Below are 27,647 nucleotides of genomic sequence, written 5' to 3' on the forward strand. Positions count from 1 at the left end.
CCTGAGCTGTTCATTGTGGCAGCAAGATGCATTTGCAGGGGATTAAAAACCCATCCAGCTTCAGTTGCCTGCGGAGCTTTTGGGCTGGGTGGGGAGGTGCCAGCCCATGCTTCTTGCAGCCCGGGTGGCAGCGGGGCAGCAGATACTTGCTCACGCTGAGTGCACACCGAACAGGACATTTTAGCTGACGATACAGGCCGGGAGGCTTTTGCCCAGTCCATCCTGCTGTTACATAAGCCATGTACTACCGGAGCTGGTAAATTGGCCAGTGTGGTAAATATGTCAGGAAATGTCAAGAAAATTAGAGTCCCGCAGTTCCAGGCTTTCCTTCAGGGAGAACGAAGTGCTGTATCAGAGCCCACGTATGGAGCGCTCCAGCCCGGGCTGCCTGCGCTACCTCGTTACGTACAGTCAGGGCTGAGCCGGCAACAGTTCGTTTCTTAGGAGAGAAATTTCTGATAGACTTCAGCAGGGCACCCCTAAAAAGGTGCACAGCGTCGCTGGTCTTCTAATTGAGAAGCAAGTTTCTTTTTGAGAAGTTGCATGGTGGCGTTAACGTGGCTCGTTTGTGTCAGAGCCTGCGGTCTCTGCTCCTTGCCTCCCGAGCAGCGTCACATTCCACCTCTGTGCCAAAAAGATGTAAGAGATCTTGGTGGGAATCAGTCGCTGAAGCTTCATGTCTTAAGGCTGTGCTGTCAGTTCCTTTCTGGTGACAATAGGAAGAATTACTACCGCTGTTCGGGGGACGAGCTGACACTTAGCTGCCATCTGGTGGGGCTGACCGCTGGCTGATAGACTCCTAATAAATGATCCCTGTTCAGCGTTTGGGGAAACTGAGGGGTGAGGACATTAGGGTCCCGTTGCATGGATCAGCAGTCTCGACTACAGTCCTACTATCGGACTTTGGGCAGTCAGTTTGTGTCTGTCTCTCTTTCTTTGACCTTTGCCTTGTCCATGTCACCCAGATGGATCAAGCCTGAGTTACGGATGATGACCTGCCATGGCCCCGGCTGTGGCCAGTGGAGGCAGAAAAAGGAGTTCCCAATAAAATTAGCACAAAAAAGACTTGTTAGACCAGTGTAAAGGGTGGGTGGACACACGTGTTGGTGGTTTTTTTTCTGTGTTTATTTTTCCAGTCTTTGTTTTTTTCTGGCTCTCTGGTCCTGGGAAATCCATGCAGTGGTTGGTGCCTTGGATTTCCTGTTGGTAAAGGGAATTTCAAATATACCCAGCTCCCGAACGCTTCCCAGGTGCTCATGATCTTTTAGGAAGGAGCTCCAGAAATCATCATAGAATGGCTATGGTGGGAAGGGACCTTCAAAGGTTATCTAATCCAACCCCCCTGCAAGGAGCAGGGACAAGGTTGTCTTCTTTTATCACCAAAGGCCAGAGCTTTGCTTGGTTCTCCCTTTCCCTTTTATAAAGAAAGCCCTACCACACAATTTGAAGGTGAGAACATGCACAGGGCTGTGTGGGGGTTGACTCCAAGGCACCCTGTACCTACAGAGACCTCAGCGGTGTGTCGGTACGCAGGTCCCTCTCTGCCTCCCTTTTCCCCCAGAGTGACCATGCCACAGCTCCTCCAAGCAGGAAGAGTACTCCAGGGTCAGTCCTTCCTCCTCCTGCTTGGGGTATTCTTTCTTCTTCAGTTGTTTTGTGTTCTTGTTGGCCAGTTGGGTGGTTGACTCCTTGCAGCACTCATCTGATGCGTGCTCCGCTCTGTGTGCATCCCTTTCCTCCTGTCTCTCACAGCAAGACGGCTTCTGGATCTACTCGGAGTACTGTAACAACCACTTGGACGCGTGCATGGAGCTTTCCAAGCTGATGAAAGATAGCAGGTACCAGCATTTCTTCGAAGCGTGTCGTCTCTTGCAGCAGATGATTGATATTGCCATCGACGGTTTCCTCCTGACGCCGGTGCAGAAGATCTGCAAATACCCCCTGCAGCTCGCGGAGCTACTGAAGTACACCGCGCAGGATCACAGGTACGCCCAGCTCCTACTACACGCCAGGGGTTTGCTCGCTGCTTCTTTACGTGGCCTCTGCACGCACACTGAGGTTGGGTTTTTTTTCTGTCCAGCTCTTCTCTTCATGACATCTCGTATAAATGGAAGGAGGGCAAAGGTTCAGCAGACAGTTTGAAAGCTTCTCAAAGCACTGATTCTCAATGGAGCCAAACTCATCTCCGTTATAATCAGACATGTGAACTAATTACCCTTGGATGTACTTTCTGATGCTACCAGTTACACTAGAAAAATTACTTAATTAGCATTCAGTGGTCAGCATGGCTCGTTCCTTTGTCCTGAGGAGGACCTCAGCACATAGCGAGTAGAGGGCCAGCATCCGCAACTCAAACTGGAATATGCTCAGATTGCCCAGATTTGGGGAGAATTCAGAACCTGCTCTGCTTTTCACCTGATTCCATCTCTGATTTTGCCAGTGGGCTCAGAGAAGCACCCAGCAGTTTAATTACTTCCCAAAATTTCCAGGATCTCTTTTGCTGCTGCCGAGGGCAGTCACCCTGACTCCCTGACCTAGTATAAATCAAGAACCTATGATGCCATTGTGATATAATGCTATAAAAACAAGGTGAAAGAAGAATCGGGACCCTAAGAGTAGATTTTCTCCTGCCTTGCCAATTTTCTTTGTTTTGCCAAAACCCATTTAAAAGGAAGTGCTTCAGAGAACGAAAAAAGCCCACAGATGTTTCAGAAACTTCTGCAAGTGTTTGATTTTTTTGGTTTTCCCCAAACCCAGCTCTGAAGTACAGAGGGACATGACGTGACCAAAGAGAGGCATTGATGTGCTTTGACCTGATGTCATGAGTTTGACTCATGCTAGCTGAATGCCCGGTTCACAGTCACCAGTGTTGACATGCATTTGACTCCAGATCCAATTTCTGGTTTTCCCTTCGTAACGAGACCAAATCAAACTTGGGGCGGACTCATGGGAATGTGAGGGTATCGGAAGCCAGCTCTGGGATCCCGAATGCCGTGGCTTTTTTTCTTTACCAGCCGTGTGATGTCCCCACAGAACTTAGTGTGAATTCCAACGCTGCTTTTCGATGGGGAGACATGAGCAGAGAAGAGGGCTGTGTTTCAAATGCCCTTCTCTGAGATATTCGGTAGCTGTACTGAAGGGATGAGGACAGTGTGATCACACAAGGGTTGAAGGATTTGGGGAGCACATTCCTTTTTCCTTTGGGAAGTTTTAAAATCAGCATGTTGTTAAGTAATCAGATATATTCTGTGGACCCTGAGACCTTTCCTGTGGTTAAGCAATAATTAGTTGATTCAGACTGAGGGCTGGTTTTTTACGGGATTGTGTCAGTGGTAGGACGCAGCCATGGACACTTCATTTCTCTTGTTTCTGGAGAGGTTAAAGTGGGATTGTATTTGCTGGCCTGGCATTGGTAAAGAGTGAGCTCCCCGAAGCTGTAACACAGTGCCCGTGAAACCCATGGCTGCACGGAGAGCCAGCAGAAGACCTGTCCCTTACCTCAGCCCTGGCGTGAGGGGTACGTTCGTTAGCGTAGGCATGCCCTGGAGACTTTATTGACTCAGGGAGGAATGTTTGGTTGTTTTTTTTTTTCTTTTCTTTTCTTCCTCTTTGCCAACATTGTACTTGTGGAGCTGTGGATCTTCCCTGTGCCAGGTCAGGACAACAGAGCTGGAACCAGGAACCTGACCACTCTGCCCCGAGTCAGCGTGTGATATTTGGGAAGAGTCTAGACTTATGTTCTGATTGAGCACTGAAAGAGGTCATTGCAGCCCCCATATCATTGAGAAACAATTTATTCACCTTAATTTCATAGTTAATGCTATCCTATTATTATTTCCCTGGCCAAATGCTTTGCTTCTGTTATGTTTTCTTCTAAGTTTTTTGCCAGCTGCCACAGACACGGGCTAGGAGCCCAAAAAGTTCAGTCATGACTCTTTCTTCATTACTGCGTGAAAGAAAAACGTGCATGGGGTTTTCTCTTCAAACAGAACGTTAGAATTAGTGAATTAGCATTACTAAGATAAAACCCAGCTTGATTGGCACCGGCCCACGCTGTGTGGAGGCAGGCATGGGGGTGTTTTCAGAGCCTGGCTCCCTTCAATCGCTTATTGTTTTGAGCCTGGTTCATTTGAATTTTTCACAAAGCCACATCTGTTCACCTCTTAAAGATTTACTCCAGCTTAATAGGAATTAAATATACGAAGGTCCTAAGTGCAGCTTGCTGGTGTCCTGAGCGTTCCTGCTGCAGCACTGAGCTCCAGTTGAGAACGTATGGACACGTTACATGAGAAAGAGGAGACTGCTGACGGGCAGACTGACCTCAGCCTCCCTTCTCTGCGTGAGTGTGATTGCTAGGAGGCGATTAGTGACTGTTGCCAAACCCTACACCTCTCCCTAGCTCTGCAGATCCCTTCTGGCCACAGTGACTTACCTACGTCCCTCCAAGAGCTCGTGGACATTTTAAAGACCAGACTGATGTTCATACAGATGGCCCCACAAAGGAGGGCACAAGAAATTCTTCATTGTGTATCGTGACAGATATGTCAGACAGCCCATCCTCTCTTCTCCTTTACTTCCTCGAAGGACCAGTCCTGATGTTCTGGAATTTGTAGGATTTTTTTTTTTTTAACCTCAGCTAGAATTTTGACATCAGAATTGAATAAAAATTGAAAATGCGTCTCAAGATTTCATCCGAGGACGGATGGCAAAATAGCAAGCAATATTCTATTGTATACCATATTGTGGTTTTTTTCTTAATATTTATCCTGTTTGGATCACATGGGGAAACAGATCTAATTCACAGCATTCACCCCTGCTTTCCCTGTCACCAGTGCAATCCCGCGCAATAATCAATGAAGCCGTTCCCCCTGCAGCTGCCCAGGACGGCAGGTTTTCTCATTAGTCAGCAGTCAATAGCAGCCCTTAAGTTAATAATGTGTTATGGTGGCATTATGGCAGCTGGCCTTGCCTGTCTTTCCGATTGAAATGAACAGTTAAGGTTCCTTGGAATGGAAAAGGAGGCACAGGGCGGAAATCGATAGCATTGATTTCAGCATCATTTTTTGAAAAGACTGATCTTCATCTTTGCTGGCCCTGGCAGGAGGCTGTTCTCACTTTTTTTATTACACTCACAGGCCCATCCAGGAAAAAAAAAAACAAAACAACAAACTCTGCTTTGATTTGCTCCCCTGAAGTCTGCAGTAAGCACGGATGCCGTGGCACAAACACTCCGTGGCACTCCTGGAGTCACCTTATGGCTTGGAAGGGGCTCCAGCCTCACTTGTAATTGGAAAATATTTTGTATTAAGACGTTCTTTAGCTGAGCACCTTAACAACTGGAAGGGCGATATCCACAGCTGTCGTTCTTGGGTTAGAGGAAGCCAGACTGCGCTCAGCTGGGCTCCCCTCCCGCACACCAGCCGAGGAGCTGGCGGGTTTGTCTCATACACACACAATTCCAGTTTCAAGGAAGCTCCTCTTTTGTGATGATCCAGAAAGGCATCTCTGATGGAAAAAATAAGGTATCGTAATAATGAGTGGCAAGTCCTACCTGCATTTCGTTCTAAAGGGTGGTGAGGTGATGCTGCTGGCAGTGATGGACTCTTGTCTTGTATCAGGCCTTGTTTCACAGACTTTCCTCTTGTGTTTGACAGCGACTACAGGTATGTGGCTGCCGCTCTCGCCGTCATGAGGAACGTCACTCTCCAGATCAACGAGCGGAAGCGGAGGTTGGAGAACATTGACAAGATAGCTCAGTGGCAGGCCTCCGTTCTGGACTGGGAGGTACAGCACCTGCTCGGCCCTGGTTGAGCTGTTACAAACCTGGGAAGAATAAATTCCATGCAGTTGTTGGGATTATCCTAGACCTTGCAGGTCATGTCACACAAGATGGTCTGGATATGTGTTGGATAAGACCCCAGAACTGGGATTAAACCTGGGACAGAAGTCATATTTACAGACCTGTGAGGTGGTAGTTAAAGGGTAAAACATTAGATTTTCTTCAGAGTACCATTGGGGTCCAGGTCCAACTTCATCAGTGGAAATCTGGAGGAACTTTTGCGATTGCAATGCTGTTGTCCTGGGAGTAAGTGAGACTTGGATCAGACTCTGTGTGTTCTGGCTCTGTGCTTTGTCACTGGGGAAGAAGTAGGGAAAGAGGCAGCAAAAAGCCCTGGAAATTGGGACAGGTTAAGAAAATGGAGGAAATTCTTCTGGGGGTTGCTTTAGGATTGGAAACCTGTACATTAAGCTGAAGTTAAAAAAAAGCCATACTAAAATTATGTTCCTCCTTTTCTTTTCATCCCTGATTTTTAAAAAAATCATTGTATGACTGTAATCTGTAAATAGAGTTTTTGAAGCAGACTGAGGACACATGGTTTTGAAATCCCTCTCTGTTGTCGGCAGTGCATGCGTTTAGCAAGTAGACACCTAGAGTGATGGAACAGCCTTTCTTCTTCCTCATAGTCATGAAGACTGGGAGTAACTCCACATTCAAGTCAGTGGAATCACACTGTGTAAATTAGTGTATGGGAAAAATGCATTAATCCTTTAATTCTTTCTTTTTTTTTCTGGAAAAGATCTAGGAAGGCTGAGAGGAGAGGGAGAGAAATGCAGGTGCCTCACCTTGTTGTGCATCCTCCTTGGCTGAATTAGTTTTGTCGCTGTAATGAAGGCTGGATTCAGCCCTGGATCTCTTGATGAAACATAGAAATGCATCAATCATAGCTGGTCCTTAAATTAGGTGTGAGCAGAGAATGCAGATGGTTTCCTTGATTGTTTTATTGTTGTTTACTGCGAAGAAACCTCTCTCTCTCTCTGACACGCAGACTCATTTTCAGAATTAGAAAACTGCTGTCAAGGAGGCACAGCGCCATCAGATATATCTCCATCCTTGAGTGTATTCCGTGTGATGAGCTAATGCGTGTCATTTGTAAGAAATGCCCAGACCCTCGTTGTAAATAAATCTAGATTAAGGACAGATCAATTCCAAGTCAGTGAATATTCATGTGTGAGTGGAAAGCCAAGGTGACCTCCACATAGGATCTGTGGAATAGCAGTTTCTTTTTCTCTTCCATTAGCTCAGTTGATAATTCATTTTTATTTAGCCGCATCCTTTATAATTCATTCCTGCTTAGCAGTACCTGTTCTTTATCTCCACCCTATCCTCAGGAACTTGCCAAATCATTCTTCCAGGCTTTCTTCAGCTATTCCAAATTCTAAGCAGAATATTACAGCAGCATCCTTCAGCCTCTCATAGTGTAGCCAAACCTGCTGTTGCTACTGCTCAGAGATCCGGTGGGAATACAGCTACTGCCCCCATTCACAGGAAAGCACCCTTCTTGCCATTTCCATCCTGTATTTTGGATCAAGAAGCGTCACAAAGGTGTGATGAGAACACTAGAGGATGAGAGCTAGATCGGGCAGAGGACTTCACTGTTTGATTCTCTCCTCTAAGGTGACTTCTGAATCATCAGATCCAGCCCTCGCTTCGCAGATGTCCGTGTAATGGCCAGAAGGATGCACAAAAACCCAAAATACTTACAAGTTAACTATAATGAAGCCAGAAAGCAGGAGAAATCCCAAGCAGTGCCAGATGCTTGGATCTGTCCTAGATCTGTGCAGATACTCTCTTTAGGCTTTGCAAACCCAAGCTGCTGACCTCCAAAAGCCCCGCTCCGCTGATCTCTCTCCACAGGACGTGTCTCCCAGGACACAGGCCATCTGGGGCGCATTTCTTACCCAGCCCAAGGGGTTCAGGCCCTCATCTTCTACGCATAGGGAGGTACGGAGGAGAATAAGGTTGTCCTGGTATGTCTCCCTAGCCTCTTCCAGTCTGTGGGGAGCAGGCATTTATTAACTGGATCAGAGAGTTAGAGGACCATGACTCCCAGTTTGTCTTTGGTGGAGGACGCTCTGCTGAGAGAGTGACCTCCTGTCAGCTTTGCGCTTCTACAAACGCTCATCCAGTTCATGTTAAGTGCTCACTGAAACAGAGCCAGGAACCCACAGCATTACCCTCCCATCTTTCTGAGGCCCTGTTCCTGCTCTAATGGGAGCCTGTACCCAAAAGCGCTCTCTTCCTGTCCTTCTGTGGGTCACAGTGGCTTCCTGGTCTCCTCAGCCATCACGGCGGTGCAAACGAGCAGCAGCAGCATGGACCTGGGCTGCACAGCACAGTCTTTCCTGCGGCAATCTGAAAAAAACACTAAGTACAAGAAAGCAGGAACTAGCAGGAAAAATTATCAGATCAGGCTTATTTCCACCAGAAATCCAGCCAGGGCACAAGACAGAGATAATCCTTAATTCCCACGGGATGTTGCAGTTGATTAATTATTTCAGCACCAAGCAAGGCTAAATATTTAAGCACATTGAAATCTTTCATTTGGAGAAATGTCTGGTTTTCCTCAACGTCTCTAGACTAACCATGTTGACTCTCTGATGTGAAACTGCATTTTCATTTCTAAATCTACCCGTGTTCTGCAATGAGAGGCTGGAAAAAGATTTTTAAAGCAGAAGACAAAATCCAAACCAAGCGAAAAATATTTAGTGAGTGAATATTTGAAATGTTCTTGTACACCAAGTGTATGTATACATTTTCTTTCAAGGAGAGGGTGTTATTTGGAATGTATACATATTGCTGATCCTAAAACCAATAGCAGAAGTAGGGGAAATGCCCTAACTAAATTTTACTGAATCCCATGGAGTTGTGCCTGTGCGTTTCAGGAATGATTTTTATCCAAGATTTTCTGCATGGCCCTGAGAAGAGGAATTTTTGGGCCAGTGTTTGAAATTGAGTTAACCAAGGCCGGACTTTCCGGGAAGTAACGTAAGCAAGGTCTGATGGTTTAAACTGGAAATGGGACCAAGAGCGGGTGGCTTGGCTCTAGCGGCAGCCGATAACCGTGCTGCGCCAGCCGGGGCGTTGAAGCCTTGTTGGCAGCTTTACACAAGTAGTGACTGAGCAGAATCTGAAGGGAAGATTCTGATCTCGCTGACTGCTGTAAATCAGAAATAATCCCACTCACTTTGAAATGCGTTCCTGTGTAATTTGGAGGAACGTGGTCTCCACCGAAAAGCCTGGATTGGACTGTTGCCATGCATGACTCACTTCTTTATTTTGTAACCTGAATTTCCAATATATAAACAGATCTAGAGAGGTGCTGCCCTGCCTACGCCAAATTCTCCAGTGCCTTTTGTCCTTTCAGTTGTTAATGGTGCAGAATGTAGGGCTTCCACCGCCTCCCGCCGAGACCTTTCGACGTCTGAGAGCTCTCCTTGTTATGAAGCCTTTCCTGATGTTCAGCCTCTGTTTCCCTTCGCTCAGTGTCCTCCCCGTACTTGTAGTGACAGACCCTCAGATCAAAACAGTGACATTTAAAGGCAGACAGGCAAAACCAGCACACAAGGGGAGCTGGAGCGGGTTCAGACCAGCCTGCGAAGTCTCCTCTGGATCGGACATCAAACAGGCCAGACAGAGCCCATCCCGGGCGGCTTTTACATTCCCTTCTCGTCCTCTTGCCCTCTGAGAGAGAGTTACGGATCTCAAAGGTTAGCAGGTAAGCTATAGATAGATATACGCACACAACAGCACTATAAAGAGATCTCTTCCACCAAGCCCACCATCATTTCGAAGCCCTTGCGAGCCCCAGTTTGGGCAGTGATCTCCTGCCTTCCTTTCTGTGTCTGCTCCCGTGCAGTCTTTGCTGGAGAGCCACGGGAGGAGCGTGTTCGCTGCTCTCCTGCCCTCCTGCACGCCCACGGAGGCATGCTGGCGAGCGTCCTGCGGTGCCCGGCTGCTCCCGGGCACGATTTACAAGCTTTGCCATTTGTGTGGGCGTGGCTACAGTGCCCACCGCGGCCTCGAGTGCCACCGCGCCCTCGCTGAGCTCCCGTTCTGGGTGATGTGGAGATGGAACCCAGATCTGCGCTTTGGCACACCTCAGGTGCTCTGTTTTATGCCTTTTCGTGCAGCTCTTGAACCACATCAAAACAAAACGAAGCAGCGATCCCTGCAGCGTTTCAGGGTCCCTCTCCAGCCCCCGTGGCGGCTGCCAGCAGCGCTTTTCCTCCCTCACAGCCCAGGTTTCCCTCAGAGGAGGGAGGCGATGTGCCTGGGAGGGGACCTGTGGAGGTCCCCGAGGCAGTGGCAGGATGCTTGGCTCATCAGCCTGGTTTAGTTTTAGCTTGCTATTTAAAAAATTACTTTGGTTTATGTCGATATCTAGATATTTCTACCAAAGATCTCTGTGGGTTGCCACTTTGGCGGCTTTGAAGAGAATTAAATTTACGTGAAGGGAAAAATACATATAATTGAGAAATAGAATGAAAATTGTCCTTTTAAATTTCTTCCCGTTCTTGTTATTTACGAATCCTTTAAATCAAGACTTGGTGCCCTTAATTATGTAATATGTAATAGTTGGCCTCAGCCTGATATTACATTACTGAATCCAAGAACGACATGGAAAAAAAGATGCATGCATCCAGCGTGCTGTGTTCAAAGTGCGGACAGCCTGATGAGAAATCCTCCTGGGAAAAATATCGCATCAGGGACTGAAACGGATCCTTCTTTTTCTTCTTTTTTTTTTTTTGTTTGTCCCCCTCCCCGAGCAACAGAAGGTATCAAAAAATGAGCCTGATGAAAAGGACAACATTTCTCTCGCTTTCCTTTTTCTGATCTTTCTGTAGCCCAGAGTGCTAATCAGCCTGTCAATCTCTAATTAAGGAACAGCAGTGCCGGGTGGCAGAGAGCCCTGCTCGCTGCATGGTAACGAGGAAAGGGGATTTTGTGCCCAGCAGCGATAGCAAGGAGCCGTGTCAGGAGGTGGGCGCGGGGGAGCGGGTCCGCTGAGCGTTTCTGAGCCTGGAACAGCATCTCCTCAGGGATTGCTCACAGGAAGAGGGAGCGGGGCAGACGGGGAGCTCGTAACACTAGTCAGAAACCTTTGGTTCCTCCCAGTTCCTCGTTACAGAAGGCAGTGGTCACCTAGAGCGTAGCTGGGGAGCTGACGATCGCCTGCTTTCTGCAGCAGCGGCAGAAGAGCTGACCCTCTGCCGCAGCAGTCAGGATCGGCCCCGGGGCTTCGCGTGCCATTCTAGCGCTGGCAAGCTCGGGGGAGCGTGAGGCACGCGGCCAGCCGCGGTCTGGGTGACCTTCTGCTCCCATCGCGGCACGCGGAGAGCTGGACTCTGCCTGCGACCGCGTGAAGAAAAGAGGAGTTCGGTTTCTTTCTGCTGCCCCTTGTACGTAGCAGGATGCGCAGTGAAAACCTTGATGCAGGCTGGGGAGGGCGGAGGTGTTTTATTTCAGGCTTAGAGGATAACTCGGGTTGGAAGAGACCTCAGGAAATCATCTGGGCTTCTCTTGGCCATTTTGCTGCTGTGCGCTGCTGAAGTCAGTAGGACATCTGCCAGTTCAGCGTAACTTAAAGTTCAGCCTCTTCCTTTTTTGCAGTATTGCTCTTAACTTACAGAAGGATGTACATGATCCAGCCTCTCTAGGAGTTGCTTGGAAAAAAATGGAAAGGAAAATTTTTTTCCTAGTTTTGTATAGGATTGGAGGGATCCAGGCCTAGGACTGGGAGAGGCGTTGCAGAAAGCCTGCCTCGCGTCAGGCCCAGGTCTCGAGGCGTGCCGGGGTGCTCGTTAGCAGCGGAGCACAAAAGCAAACGCTTCCCTGCTTCCCCGCCACCCTGCACCTGACCCCACGAGCCCCGGCAGTAGGGACGCCCCGCGAGCAGAAGGTGGTTGACACGGTTCAGGGAGGTGGTGTAACTGCGTCGGGGGAAAAAATGCCTTTCAAGGTTCATCGCGTCTGCTCCGGGAGGCTCTGGCATGATGCTGTAGCAGCCGAGGGCTCGAGGAAGAGGCAGGGCCGCGGAGATGCTGCTCTGCGGGCTGAAGGCTGGCCAGCCGGCCATATGTATTTGCAGTATATATTTCCAAATTTGCTAACCCAGAATGGGAAATAATCTATTTCTAGCCTATAAACCGCATATATAAATTGTTTTCCCAACATAAAAAATGCAACACAAATCCTATCATCTCAGATCTGATTTTTTTGTTTCATATCGCTTGCAGGGACTACACGGTTTGGATTCAGCTAATCAAGTAGAAGTGTTTACAGAGTCCTCTCCGTGTCCTCAGGCTTGAGATGCTACCACAGGAGTAAAAGACAAAACTGGCTTGCTATTTTTAGCAGCCAGCGTCTTCTAGGCTCGCCCCCTCTCATAAAAGCTCTCATCCATAGGCTTCTGTTGCTGCTCTTCATATAAGCTTAGGTTTAGCCAGGAAAGCCGACAATTTCTGGAGCTGGTGTGTTTTCTTCAAGCCTTGTTGGAGGCCTTGCCTACACCTGAGCTGTGGCAGCAGCGCACAGGTCCCCCATTTCTGGCCAGGAGGTCCCACGGCTGAAATTGGCCACCGTGCTCCCGAGACACGGCACGACGCAGGGCCCGGCCCTTCTGTGTTCCCGGGAAGTTGTCCTTAATTAGGCCTTCGGGTACCGCAGCCGCAGAAATGAGGTGGAGAGGTGGATAAATACCTCGCTAAGGCGATTTGAAAGTCCATGCTGCAGCGTGATGATGCAGCAACTTAATGAAGTAGCTGTTGTCACAGGGCCCAGGGTCTCGGGCAGTCGCTGCCGATCAATGCTGAGAGGTTAATTACACATTTACCTGAACGGCAGCCTGAAACGCTCACCCAGAAACGAGGAGTGGGGATGGCTCTGGGTTGCTTTGGCACCTACAAGGGTAGGCAGTACCGGCAAAGCGTGTCTGTCTAGATGCCCCCCGTAGCTGGCCGAACCTTTACAAGCTGTTTGCTGGGATATTGGGATGGTCTTGCCCCAGAAGTTGGTTCTAGTTTGGAATCAAAGCCAGAACTGCACTAGTTTCAGAGCCAAAAAGAAAAAAAACCCCTTTTCTCTCACTTGCTCCTGAATCCTGCTCTTTACCTTTTATCTGAAGTCATCCTGGTGTTTCAGAGTGAGAGAGATGCTGAGATGCCCACAGGGCAGGTGGTGGTGAATTCACCCATTTTTAATAAATAGATTTTAATTAACTTTTTAAAAAGTCCAGCTCATCCCAATTAGCAGAGGGTGACTGCATTTGTTCTCTCGGAGAGTGGGAGAGAGAGTGCTGTGTTTTCAAGACCATCTGCTCATGAATCCTTAAAAAAAAAAACAGAGAGGAAAACAAGCGTTAGCTGGAGGCAGAGAAAGGGTGAGGGCATTCTGGCAGCCGGCCGGGGAGGCCTTGCCAGCCAGGGGGGCTGGAGGCTGCCGGAGGAGCCAGGGTGGTCCTGACAGTTTTTTGGAGATGGGGAGCTCTAATGAGCTGTGGGAGAAGGGACTGTAATTGCCTGAGTGAGTGGGAAGGCAGGCGACAATCTGGAGGGGTGAGCTTCGGCAGCCTCTCGGGTGGGGGAACTGATATCCCAGGGCAGATGACTGTGGTAGCTGGCCTGAGATTTCGGGAGGGGATGTGCTTTGGGATGCTGTGTTAAAGGTGTCCACACTTACTTCATCTATCCCCCCTCCTTCAGAATTATCCCCTATCTCCAGTTTCTGATCAGAGGTCGGACGGGGTGACTTTGAGAGCTGCAGAAGGGCCAAAATCTTATTTAATTATTGCTTCTCCCCATCCTGCAAAGAGAAACGTGTCCGCTGCCACGGCTGGGAGCGGTGGTTCACTCGCCCTCATTTTCTGTGCCCTCCAGGGAGACGATATCTTGGACCGCAGCTCAGAGCTGATCTACACGGGAGAGATGTCCTGGATTTACCAGCCTTATGGACGGAACCAGCAGCGTGTTTTCTTTCTCTTTGATCACCAGATGGTTCTCTGCAAGAAGGTAAGGACATCCAGGGAGAAAGCAGCAGGGCTAAGGACATGCTGCGGACAGGCTTTCCAGTCCAAAGTGCTTTTTAGGGCAAGGTGGCTGCTTGCTACATGTGCAGAAGACGACATGGGCAATCCACGTGCTAGAAATACTGAAGTACGGGGTGGTGAGTATACCGCGATAGAGGGATTTCTGTGCTCATAGCAAATCCAGCCTCCGCTTTTCCCTTTCATGCCTTTTTCTCATGTGCCCCTGGTTTGGCTGGTTGCCTCGCTTCTACTTTTGGGTTTTGGCTACAGCGTAGGATCTGGGATTTGATAGCCCTAGAACTTCTGTATGAACTCTGAAGCTTGGCATTTGGGCAGACAGCTCAATTACTACATTAAAATGATCGCTGCCTCTCAAAGAAAGACTGGGCAGCAGCCGGGTCTGGAGCAGCGTATGTGTGCTGGCATTTGGTGAAATGCGTTTGAAGCCTTGTCCTTGCGTAGCTGCGGTGCTGGGTTTACAGGACACATCTCTGCCATGAAACCCATCAGGAAGGTAGAGAAAGGCAGGGTGAGGAATACCGGTGCTGATGTGTTGTGGTATTAATAGCAGCAGGTGAACTGCGTTTCGGAGCAACTGCGTTGAGCAGCAGCGTCTTTGCTGGAGTCCTGCGAAGGTGATCCCAGCTCGTTACCATCACAGCTGTTCAGAGTGAGGTGACGGAGCTGTTAAGTCCTGGGCGCCTCTGTCATCTGACAGAGCGGGATTCACTGACATTTTGGCTGCGGCTGTACAGATAACTGTGCAGAGGGAATCCCCTGGACCGGCTTCAAGTGGGAGCCAGGGCGAACTGCAGACATCTCTGGCCAAACGCACCAGGACCGTGTTCCTGTCGCATCTCATCCGCTAAGGAAAGGTTGAGCGAGGCCCGAGCCGCCTGGCAGCCCTCCGGGGAGTGCCCTGCCGCCGCAGGAAGCGGCGTGGGTGGCGGCGTGGGTGGCTCCTGACTCACCGCGGCATCACTGCCCGCTGCCACGGCACACGGAGCTGCGGCCTGTGCAGTTCAGTGGGTGGCACTTTCCTCTCCTGAGTCACGGTTGACTGAAATCTTACCTTCTGGAATGCATGTGCTTATTTTTCCCCTCCTTGTTGCCATGCCTTTTACTTCTTCCCAGGCTCTGTAAAAAAAAAAAACCAACCACAGAGCAACAATAACAAAGTCAGATGTTCAGAGAACTGTCAGAATGAGTCTGGAAGTACACAGCTGGGTTTAGTTTTTTAAATCTTGACCTCCTAGACTTTGATTGTGACCCTGAATTTCCAATTCATAAGGCAGTATCATCCAGTTTGGCTTGCACTGGGTCTGATCCAGAGACACATCGAGCGTTCCCTTACCTCCCAGGAAAATCAGAGCTGGGATTTCCGTGGGCATCAACCTGAGCACAGAGCGTTTGGCACTTCACAGCAGGCTGCTGGGGGCTGGAAAGGTTGTGTCAGCACGCAAACAGCGTGAGCGTGGCGCTGTCCTCGTCCCTTATGTATTCAAACGGCGTTTTGCGGTGTGTGTGGCAGTGCCGCGCGAGAGATGCCTTCCCAGGAGTACGCATGGTGGTCTTGGGTCATGGGAGACTGGCTCCACATCAGGATCCCGGGGCCAGCCTTCCTTACGCTACGCTTTAAAATTATTCTCTGAGGGAAATGAAGTGTGACCCATGCGTCCCCAGGAGCAGGGGCAGCAGGTCTGCAGGGGTGCGGGTGCTCCAGGTCTGGCTGGGCAGAGCGCGGTGCCCGCGGCCATCTGCAGCACGGGGGACTGAAGTCCTTGGGAGTGGCGGGAGCTCGTAACGTGCTTTCATGTCCCACTTGAACAAACCCTCAGGGAACTGGAGTTGTCTGAGTCCAGAAGGGAACGTTTGAGATTTCCAGAAGGTCTCGGAGTTCAGACTGGTCCAGGGTGCCAGCTCCTCTTCAGGGAGAATTAAGCCCTTTAGAGGTTTCCAGCGCAGCAGGTTGAACAGCACTCCTCTTACTCCAGACACAGTAATGAGAAAATTGTGGACAACTTGATCTGTTTTGCAGGTTTGTTTACTTAGGGAGCCCAATGAAAATGTTCAGCTTTGGTACCACTACAGTGGCACACCTCAGTGAATCTTCCTCTTCAGAAAATCTTCTGTTTGTGTGGGTTTTCTTCAGCTAGAACAAATGAGTAGGTATGATATCCTTAATCATGACACGGTCTATTTGAGAATACATTTATTTTTGAATTAGAATGGTTGAATTTATCGGACAAAATAATTTGACCACTTTATTGGTCAAAAGATATTTTTAATAGAAATAAGGAACTAAAACCAATTCCTTATTTAAATATATCACAGATACCTTAGTTTGCTGAAAGCATGCTAGGTAGCCTGAGAAGCTCTCGAGGAGAAGCATGTATTTCAAACTTTCAAACAAGTTCCACTGCCTCAGACTGAGAAATCCCAAACGCATCTCCGTGACCACCACGTCTTGGATAACTGACGGGACTTCAGACAGAGACTTGGTTTGTGAAAATGAGTAATCGTAAAGGGAGGCATTCAAACGCACTTGACAGATGTTGTCTCTGCCAGTATGGGTGTATTTAAGTCTTTCTTCCAAGCAGGAAGCTTGCGCTAAGATCTACGAGGGCTGCAGCAGCAGGTGGAGAAGCTGACACTGTGGCAGCCAGCTTTCCTTTCTGGCAAACATCTTGCAAACCACCTTGTGTGGGAAAATTTTCCCAAATAAAATTGGTTGCTGAGCTTTACATCTCTTGGGCTTAGATTTCTCCACCGGAGACAGCACCGGTCACTTTGTAATAGCCCCACTGAATTATTTTCTGGTGCTAGGAAGTGAGAAGTTTGATCAGATGAAATGGCCATGTCAACCATTTCAGTGTTCAGTAAACTGAATGCTGAACTTCCAGGGATGTAGGCAGGTGCTGCAGAACGTTTCCAGAGCCTGTGTCGAAAGGGGAGCACTGCGTTAGTCTAGATGTCTATAGTTCCTGATAAAGAGTCGCCGAGAGAGCTCGTGATTTAGATTTTCTGGGTAACTTTCAGCTATTGGATTCATGTCAAACTCTCCTACTGAATTTTCTGCCTGTGTTTCCTGAACCAGAGGGTGGGACATTGCCGTGTGCGTGAGGACAGTGGTGCTTTCTTCAGAAGAGAGCGTTGGTCGGTTACCCTGCTGCAAAAACGCCTTTGGGAAAGGAAGAAGGGAACGAACCGAAGCGCTGGCCTCAGTTTGGCACACCGTATGTCTGTAATCAGGGAAGAAGAACACGTATTCCAGTATGCTAGCTGTAATTACCAAGAAATGAAGTCAATCCTTGATGATGGCAGCATTACAAGATGTTGCCTTAAAGGCACAGGGTCTACTTTCCTTACCACCCTGAAGCTGAGAGAGTTTGACACAGAGATGCTTTAAATTTGCAAATCATAGTACTTAACATCGAGGACTGATGCGCAGCGTTAATTATGATCACAGCTTGTTCTGTTGGGGGATGCTTGCGGTGCTTTTCATGTCCTAGATGAGGATCTTCTTTTTTCTGTGCCGGGTAGGAGTTTGGATTTCCCCAACGGGCTGCGGTGTTGGGCTGGGAATGGCAGTACGGAGGGTTAACAGAATTTCTGCACCAAATTACACTTTTTTCTCACCAATAGTCAAACAGTCTTTGATGGGACTCTGTGTTTCGTGCTTTCTGACAGCGCAGAAAGATCACTGACTGCATGAAACGCATGGAGTTTTCATTTGCACTTTTTATGTGTCTCTTGTAATCAAGAGGCAGCGCAAACCCCGGCTTCTGGTTTATTGCTGTTGCTGTCTTCCCTTGAGCTCCCCGAGCAAAGCAGGCTGGACGAGGAGCAAAACGAGACCGGTTTAATAGCAATAGCCAGACAGCCAGAAATAGCTGTGCTACAGGAGACAGAGTAAATAAAATAATCCTGTCAAACTCCATCGCAGTTCAAGCTTCCAAAGGGGAAGATAAAAGAGACGTTTCTGAGCCCTTCTAGCGTACGAAGGTCTAGTTCCCACATCGCTTCTGTTAAAGAAACGTTGAAGTAATCTTTGCACCAAAACAATGCTGAATAGGTCTCGCAGGGCTCGCCAAAAATCTTGTTTGCAAACACAGAGCAGCTCTGGGACAATCCTTATTAATTCAAGTGGGTTTTTGACCCACAAGGAACAGTGCTTGACTCTGGCAGCACCTCTCACCCAGTCTCTTTTCCCCGCAGTGACGTGGATTTCCGTGAAATGCCCTGTTTTGGGTCCAGCCTGCAGCGGGCTGGGAAAATGGGTCAGGCAAGCGACAGCAGAGGGGAAGAACAGGCTCCTGAGGGGGTGCTGGGACGCGGGAGGTGCGGGGAGAAAAACATCGAGGTCAGCCAGAGGAGCCAGCTGGAGGAGGGCGGGAGAAGGGTTTAGGTTGTTAGTTGCTAATTCAGTGATAAAATCCAGAAAGGGCTGAATTTAGAGTCCTTCACAGTCTGTATTTTCTTTTCTGGATAGAGAACAGGTTTAGCCTACTCCTGTAGCCATACAGATCTGCAAGATGCTATACAATACACTCTGTGCCTAATTTATCGCTCCTGTAATTGCAGTGGGCGTGAATCTGGCCCACAAGCAGAACCTCAAGAGCTGCAAATCAAACCCTCCTCCTGCGGCAGCACCATTCTGAGCCCCTGGGAGCAAACTGGAGAGCCCGGAGAAGCCGTGACGTGTCCGCAGAAGGGTTTCCCGTCTCCTCCTGTTATTGGCTCTTTGGAAACACACTCGCCTTCGCCTCGCTGCTTTGCAGCCGATGTGACTGGGCTTGAGGTGGAACGAGGCATCAAAATGCCACTGATGTCCCACTAAATACATTGAACGAAAATAGCATTTCCACATAAATGCTTCCAGCTCCGGTCCTCTCCCACTCGCATCCCACGCTGCAGCTTCACGGAGCTGGCGCGGATGAATCAAACGTCTCTTTCCAAACTCAGGAGACAGACACTGCTGAATAATTTGGCAGGACTCTGCCGACCTCCCCAGCACAGCTGTCCTTGTGCAAGGCGTTACGTAACCTGGTATCGCGGAGATTTCGGCTGCCCTCTCCCCATGGCAGCCCCTGGGGAAACTCGTAACACGCGATGTGTCCCATCTTAGGAAGCTGGCGGCAGGGAACGGTTGTGTCGCGGAGGTGCTGTTACATCCCCCTGTCCCTACCGTGATCCGTCCCTCATCGCATTTTCGGGTTGTGTCTGCAGACCCCGTTTCTCTGCTCCTGAAGGCTGGCCCAGCCCAAACTGCCGTGTCCCACAGGGTGACAGCAATGCTCGTGGTCACTGCGTCCAGCCACTTAGCGGGGATTAGGTTTATTTTCTGATATCAAGAATGTTTAGGACAAAAACATTCAAAAGGGTTCATTGAGTTTTAGGGTCTCATTTGGACAGAAGAGAGGCTCCGTCTCCGAGGAGGTGGATGAGAACAGGGCAAAACTGTCCATCTTAAAAACAGCCTGCAGAAGGGTTAAGTTAAATCAACAAATGCTACAGAAAACTGTGTCCTTGGTGTTCATGAAAAGCAGGCTGGGCTGCTTTCTTCAAAGGGTAGCTTTGAGATAAATTAGATTTTAAAAATGTAGGCTCTGAGTCTTTTTTTAAAAAGCCAAAGAATGTTGAAAGCCCTTATGACTAAAGACACCCAAAGACATGGCGAAGTGGCAGCGTGCCACGCTCTCATTGCTCACGGCAGGCTGGGCAGAGTGAAGACAGAGAGCGGGCGGGCAGGAAAATCAGGACAAATTGCAGGAATAAAGTGAAAAACTTTGCTCATTCCCTCTGCGTCTGCCATCCTGCTCTGCAGCCGCTGCCCAGGTCAACAAGAAATCATCAGAGCGGGGTCCGAGACCCACACCTCAGCCTTTTCCACATCTCTGCCTTTTCCAAACCGTGGGTTGGTGTTTGTGTGCAGTTTAGTCTTTTCCCAGTTTCAGCATCAACGTTCACTGTCCATCAACCATTTCAACCTCAACTCTTCGCCAAGTTGTAGACCTTACCTGTGGGCGTATGCAGCCCCGTGAGTACGTGCGAGTGCTGTTGCTTCACAAGCCGTGATCTCAGGTAGGGAGGAGTGAGAGGAGAAACCCTTCATGCAAAATTGCAGTCACCTCTGCTCAGTGCAAGAAGGAAATATTTCAGAAAACCTCTACTGGGATGACCTGCCGTGAAGCTGTGGTGGGGACGGAGTGACAGTCCCCAGGGAAGAGCCACCCTGTTGCGTGTTACTCACCGACGCGTGTAACACTAAGCTATTCTTACAAGGCTTTGAGCTGCTAAAGATCCACCATCAAAGGCTTTCAGTGTGTCTTTCACTGATTACTTATTTACAGCTCCCCGTTACCCTGTAAGACAAGCAAATATTGTTATCCCATTGTAGACGTGGGATGCCTGACTGCATCCGTGTACATCATTCCTCTCCAAGTCATTCTGAAACCGCTTTCCCGTTGGAATGTGCAGGATTTTGGTAACCAGGAGGACCAGTAACCTCCATGTGCCATGAGAAACGTGTAGCAGATTATTCTGTGGTCGGCACCTTTTATATTGTCAGCTCGTAAGAGGGGTGTAATGACTCACGGCTGGAAAGAGCTCCTTCTCCGCTCGCGTTTTACAGATTATTTGTTTTACGCATGAGAAGTAGAGTGTGACCTCGCGTAGAGTAAACCACAGAACTTGAAAAAAACCATGCCATCCTAAAATCATGACCCTTGCTTAAGACCTTCCTGCCCGCCCATTTTGCACTGGCTGCACAGGGAGATTCCCCTCCTTATGGTTAATAGGATTGTATTTCCTCTGCGGCATCACGGGAGGGTTTGACGCTTACAGGGTCTGGCACAACCACAGCGTGCAAAGGCTGCGCCTGGCACGCACAGCCGTGGCCTGGGGTGCTCATCCCAACTCCAGAGAAGTTCAGCCTTGGTTTCCTTGCGATGGCCACAAATCAGATTTTTTTTCTTTCAAGTGCAGCTAGAGAAAGTCACCTCCTCCCTTCCGAGAGGGGCCAGTGGGACGGGGAGATGTAAGTCGGGGTGAGGGCAGGAGAAAGCGGCCCGAGCAGGTCACGCAGACAGGTACGTCCCCCGCGCGCAGCCGCTGCCTCGGGCGCAAGCGCTTCAGCCATAACCCTGCGACAAAGCAACCGCAGAGAGCAGAGCTGTGGTGGGTTTACGTAACGTGTCAAAACTTTGCTTTGTGCTCCCGTCAAATATTACTTTTTTTGGCTTCATCTTTTTCTTGTGAATCCTTAGTGCACATTATGTGAGCAGACTGCAGAGCATCCTTCAGAAGGGCTTAATTAACCTCAGCTAGGGAAAGAAAAGGAAACCATAAAAACTGTAGAATAAAAAAAGATCATCTTTAGACAAATAAGTGCCAATGACCTAGATGCATCAATTTCCTGAAGAGCCACGCCACGCAAGCTGGATGTTGGCTGCAGAGGCTGCAGGTCGATGTCGCTGCTCCTCGTGCCCGCTGGCCCGCTCCGTGCCTCGGGGCTTCTCCCGTGCCACCCCGAGGTCCGTACCGGTCCTACCTGCTCTCGTCCCACGTTCCCCTCCATCTGCCACCGTTCCTTCAGACATCATGAACCTGCAGAGCTGGCAGGGATCCAGGAGATGAGCCAGTCCCGGCGCAGGATTAAGTGTACTCCGGCCGTCTGTGATGGATCCGTGCCTAACCTTATTTTTGAGAATTTCCAAAGAACGCTGTCCGAAGACTTCCATATTTTGTCTGTTCTAGCATTTAACCACTCTTATAGCTGGAAAGTTTTTTTTTTCTCCAAGTATCTAGTCCTGTTCTCCCCTGTGGTAAATTAAGCCAAGCCACAATCAAAATGGAGAATAATTGGTCACTATCCTCCTTAGAAGAGACGCAACTGGAATACCAATACTGCATTCCCTTCTATTTATGTCTTTTCTAGATTAAACAACTCCATTTCTTTGACCTTTCCCCACTGATCAGGTTTTGAGTCTTTTTTTTTTTGTCTTTTAATATTCTCTTGCACATATCTGATTTAACTATGAGAAGTAATTTTGTATGGCATTCAGAACTGGATGGTGCAAACCGGCTAGTTGTTATCCTGGACAGGTTAATATATAATATTATACTATTATATCCAGCACACAAATCAAGGCAAATCCTATTGATTAATAATTTCTTCCTAATTCTCTCCCATCCCTGGGATAATCAGGAGGAAGAGCAGCTACCTGTCCCAGCTGCCATCCCTGCCCTCCCCGAAGCCTGAGCTCCTCTCCACCGCGTGCGTCTGTCTGTAGCGGATAAATCGCCTTTTTCTGTGTTTGCCATGTCCTCCTGACAGGGAGTACTCACACCGGCGCGCAGAGCAGGGTTTGTTTCTCAGCACCGCGACGGGCTTGCTGTCGGCATCGCGCGGAGCAGCACCGCTGTCGCTGCCTGCATGCTCCCCGGAGTTTTATTCTCTTGTCCACGGGCACAAAAAGCTCCTTAAAGCGGGGGCTTGGCCTTGTTTCCTGTACGCCTCTCACGTAGCCCAGATTAAATCCTAAATTTTACTGAAATCGATTACAGCGCGAGGCAAGTGAATTTGTGCGTGCATCACTAAGGAGTTAATAGATGTTATTCCTTAAGAGCTGTAGGAGCATAGGTGGTAAAATATCCACCAATCAAGTAATTATGATGTTTCCCACACTATGGGTGTTAAAATGCAGTCAGTTAGGAAATAATACCCATTTGCTGAGCGCTGGCAAGAAGAGGGGAAGAAAGGAGAAGCGGTGGTGGGAAATGGCTGACCCGTTAGAAGTGACGTTACCCACTTCCGGGTGCTGATCTGCCATCTCAGGCGCGTACAAAGCGTCTTCCACGCGCGTTTTCAGAGCCAGGTGAGGAGGAGGATTGTGGTTATTTATTCCTGCAGCACCTTTTATGAACAAATCTCTGCATAATCGTGAAGAGTGCGTTTGATCCCACCTCACTCGCAAGGACGGTCTGTTGGGCCTTGGTCTGGAGGTTCCCGTCGGCAGGCGTCAGTTCTCTCTCTCTGGGAAGAACAACAGTTGCTGCAATAGCTAATTTGAGGAGTATATTTTTTTCCCCATGAGATTTGTTATCCCGTTTTTTTTGAGAACGTGGTGATGAACGCTATTTCTAAGAACTCGTCCAAGACTCAAATTTAAACTCTGCAGGGTATTGATTGAACTGAATACACCCTTATGTTTTGAACAGCATCGCTACTCAAAGCCTGATAGTAGGGAAGATATTTGTACAAGACCTTGTTTAATGGATTTTTTTTCCCCATAGAGCATTCCAGAGGAAGGAGCCAGGTTTTAAAGACTTGGAGCTTCTGGACAATGCCCTGACTCATGATCGTTAATACTGTCTGGCAGATCCATGAGCAAGTTTGTGAAAAAAATGACGCTGTAACAATTTATTTTCCAAGATTAATGATGTGTTTAAAATAATACCTACTGCTTATCTTTAAAAAACCTCGCTACTAAATCTTATTTGAGTAAATAAACGCTGTACATCGATTTTATTTTTCCTCTTAAATGGATCTTTTGACATAGCGTTTATCTTTAGGGCACTCTCAAAAATCAAAAAGTATTTAAGTTAAATTAATTTAATGCACTAAATATTGGCTTTTGAGAGTGGGTAGAGGAAGGAGTTCTGGGTTTTTTTAATGTGTACGCCTTGTAACTTGAATCACTTTACGTGGTCATGACTATGTAATTAACATTCTGTTTTCTGACGATCATTTTTTGTTATCTGTTCCTGTAAAGATGTAGAGATGTGGGGCCAATGCTCCTCTAACGGCGGCGTAAATCAGGAATAGCTTGGTAAAGGTAGTACCTTTGATGGGCAAAGCATGAAGAGGGTAAGGAGGAAAAGAGGAAATTACCTGGTTTTTGCTACAGTTTGTCAGCACCCGCAATTTCACATCTATGATGAGCAGATCAATAGATACCAAATAATTTTTTTTTCAGTGCCACCTCCACCTACCACTGTCTCCCAGCTGCCGTGGACGCGCGCCCTCCGTGGTTTGGCGGGGAGTCGTGGTAGCCGATACCCAGCACCGCTGCACGGGCTGCTGCCGGCACGGAGCGCGCGTTGCACTGCAGGAGCTCCCGTACCGGTTCTGATCAAGTAATGATGAAGACTATTTCAGATTTCCTCCCCAGCGCAGAGAAATGAGCTGTTGCTGAAAAATAAGGGGCAGGAATAATCAACTTAGAAAGGAGATGAGGGTGAAGAGGTTTGGTTGGAAAGATTGTAAACATCAAGGAGAGAAAAAGAAAAAAATTAAGGTGGATCAAGAGGTTCAAAGCAGGGTGTAATGGGACAGAGATGGGTTAGGAGCTCTTTGAACTGGGAATCAGGGTGATTTTCTCTCCAGCGAGCTGTGTATGAATGGGGAATGGGTTCCAAGGAGAAGGGGCAGAGACCCATCTGCCCTGGCTCTGCGAATGTGTCTGGAAAACAGAGATCTGCGCTGCCAGACATGCCCCAGCTGATTTCTCAAGGTTTACGCTCCTGCACAGCCTCATTTGCAGCACAGGAATCCCGTCGGGCCTGTATTTTACAGTTTCTCATCCTACAGAACAGAACTTCCCATCATGGAAAATCATGGAAGTATGTGCCCTACTCAAAGGCATTTCTTCATGCTTACAAGCAAAATTTTGCAGCACGAGGATTTGTATTTTGTTCTTTTATGCCTATAATCTGCCTTATTTGTTTAGCCAGCAACAAATGTATTCACAGCAGATGAGGCTTGAAGAATCTGACCAGGTTTCACCATCGCTTCTTTCTTTTCTTCAGCCCTCCTATGAGCTCCCTGCTGCGTTCAGGCTCTGTAAGTATCTTACGATCAACCCATCTCTCTTCTTCTCTCTGTAGGATCTGATACGAAGAGATATCCTGTATTACAAAGGTCGCATAGACATGGATAAATATGAAGTGGTGGATATAGAAGATGGGAGAGATGATGACTTCAATGTCAGCATGAAGAATGCCTTCAAACTTCATAACAAGGAGACTGAGGAAATGCACTTATTCTTTGCCAAGAAACTGGAGGAGAAGTTACGGTGGCTTAGAGCTTTCAGAGAAGAAAGGAAGATGGTAAAAGAAGATGAAAAGATAGGTGAGGAATATGAAATGAATCTGAAAGGAGATTGTTGGTAATGCTTAATTTAGCCCCAACTGTTGGAGAAGCCCACATTTTTTTTGTAGTACAATTACAGTTCAACCTTGTTCAGATGTCCTTGGTTGCTCTCATAGTCATAAATAGGTCTCTTTCCAATTCAGTCACTGGCATTTTTGGCCCTCAGTGAACAAATTGTGCCCGTAGCTTCAAGCGTGGACCTCTGTGGGTATTGTGGGAGAAGGAAGTCTTTGGCCATCTGACTTCAGAGTCTCCTGGCCGCATCGTTTCTGCTCTGGTGAAGCACGCCTCGTGCAGGGCAGGAGGGCGGCGAAGTCGATGACTTACCAGCCATGCCCTTCCGTCAGCACCAGCCCATAAATTGTCTGTAACCAGCGCCAGCGCAGGCTCGGTTGGTGTTGCTCAGCGGTAAAGCACTGGGCGTATTTATGATACCGTATAAATAATAATGGGTGTAATCTTACTTTTCATCCAGCCCCTGCACAAGTGAGATTACAGAGGCCTGTCCTTTCCAGGAAGATTTGCTTTTCAGTAAAATACCTGCCCGCACGCACAGCTCGCTGGGTGATGCTTTGCCACCTGGGGCGTTCGGTGTGTGCCCAACAGTGCAGAACATCCCCCCCCTCCCAGACAGAAAAAAAAAGAGGCTTTGTGAGCAATCTTCTGAATTGTGTTTGCCGTGTTCCCTTTTCCAGGCTTTGAAATTTCTGAAAATCAAAAGCGGCAAGCGGCAATGACAGTAAAGAAAGTCAGTAAGCAAAAAGGTAACCGGCAACACGCACTGTGCCTGGTGATGTGAGGGTGGAGCGGGCTGGGCTGATCCTGCTGGGCTAGGATCCGGCGTCCCTCTTGAACTTTCCCTTTCTCTTTTTTTATAAAATACCGTTTGTGCTTTGTATCCTTTCTTAATGTATCTGTGGGCCAAATTAATCTCTGGGCTGACGTGGTGGAAGCCAGCGGAATTTCACCAGAGATGAATTTGATCTCGTGTCTCCAGTCTGATGTCCAGAAACTGTCCCTGGGGGCAGAAATCTATCTCGCTCAGTTATCTCAGGCTGAAATGGGAGTGAGTGCGGAGATGTGTAGGGGTTCTGCTAATTCCCAAAGTTTCCCGTTAGCAAAGAAAAAAAAGATGGCTAAAATATGGAGATGGGGAGGGATCTACCCCTTCCCTGCTTTTGGGAAGGGGACACTCATGTTTCCTGGGGCTGCCGGTAACTTTTTAAGGAGTGCGCAGTAGCATCAGCTCTGGGAAATAAAGTGTCTCAGTAAAGACAGTCTGTCTCTCTAACGTTAGATTCATTTCCCCACCCAGGCAGGCTACAGCCAACTAATAAATGCCATGCTAGATATTAAACGCAGGCTCAGCTGGCAAGACAGCCAGCGTTAATTATCTCTCGCAAGAACTCTTGCAGCTACAGGTTTGGAAACAGGAAATACGGAGGGAAAGTCAGAGAGGTCATTTTTCAGGTTTTCCAAAGCTTCACGCAGTCGTAGAGGTATCGACGCGTTACCAAAGTACCGTGGCACGGCTGCACCTGTATGTGGGTTTGAGAGACCTCGTCACTTCTTGGCTATAGCAGGTCCAGGCAGACCCGTCCCGGTTCTGCACAGGCTTTTGGGTTGTTTTTTGCAAAAGCTGAAGGAGCTCTTTGCTTTCTGCCTCACCTGTTTGTCGTCTACTGGCTTTGCTGGTCCAGTAGTGGTTCGCTAGGCCAACTGTGAACTCCTTGGTTTGCTGTGTCGCTCCATTGTCATGAGTCTTCTCCTCTCTACTGACTTCCTATGTTGTCTCCTGAGATGTTCTCTAAAAACTCTCCTGGCCAGATTTTCTAAGCTCAAAGTGTGCACACACCCAAAATGGGCCCAGGGACACGTATCTCACACGACGTACACGTAGTTCAGGCCGTAGCGGGCGCCGTCACGGGCTCGGTTTTGCACATTCTCCCCTCACCACTTGCATGCTTGTCCCTCAGCACGGAAGCAACCACGGAGACTATGGCAACTGGAAAATGAGAGAAACTGACTCGCATGATGGCCATGACAAAAAGATAATTATGTTAATTATTATTTGCTGTTCAATTAATTATATTATTAATTAATGACGGTATTAATTAATAATGGTACTGTTCAGTCATGAAGCGACACGGTTCAAAGGTGCCTGAGCATGCCTACCAGTATTTCCACGTAAAGCACTGGACTCGCACCCCGACGATTACGATACGCCTAACCACATTGCTTCTTACACAGCGATTGCTCTCTTGTTTTCTCTCTTTCTCTTTCTCTCTCTTTCTCTCTGAGATGAAAAAGGCGGGGCTGTTATCTTAGACTGCTCCGACTAGAACATTAATTAGCTCCTAAGACACCAGTCAGCGTTTCTTTTGTGAAGAATGTGCTTGTGCTACGGCGCTGGCAGTTCTGTTTAGGAGATGAAGTCCTGGAGTCAGGCAGAAATCCAGTCAGACCCTGAGCATCGAGTTCCGCGTTAAATCTGAAAAACAACAAATAGGTCATTAAATTAGTAGTCCTACATTGTGGTAATCATAGCCCAGGCTCTGATTAATTAAATCAAGTACCAGCACTGAACTTTTTGCTGAAAACTCTTCGTTTTCATACTCTGTGGTTTG

At 48.3% G+C, this 27,647-nt stretch overlaps 1 protein-coding gene across 6 annotated transcripts in view; it reads left to right on the top strand.

The window, feature by feature from the left end:
- Window positions 1-27,647, top strand: part of ARHGEF9 (Cdc42 guanine nucleotide exchange factor 9) — a 185,278-nt gene that overhangs the window by 145,626 nt on the left and 12,005 nt on the right. For all 6 annotated transcript variants that reach the window (XM_086756110.1, XM_086756112.1, XM_086756116.1 and 3 more), the window contains 5 exons: window positions 1,753-1,985; window positions 5,655-5,784; window positions 13,717-13,848; window positions 24,756-24,999; window positions 25,716-25,784. In XM_086756110.1, the coding sequence (XP_086612236.1) occupies window positions 1,753-1,985; window positions 5,655-5,784; window positions 13,717-13,848; window positions 24,756-24,999; window positions 25,716-25,784 (808 nt within the window). The remainder of the gene's footprint in view (window positions 1-1,752; window positions 1,986-5,654; window positions 5,785-13,716; window positions 13,849-24,755; window positions 25,000-25,715; window positions 25,785-27,647) is intronic.

The sequence above is a fragment of the Chlamydotis macqueenii genome, chromosome 11 (genome assembly GCF_036417535.1).
Source record: "Chlamydotis macqueenii isolate bChlMac1 chromosome 11, bChlMac1.mat, whole genome shotgun sequence".
NCBI lineage: Eukaryota > Metazoa > Chordata > Aves > Otidiformes > Otididae > Chlamydotis > Chlamydotis macqueenii.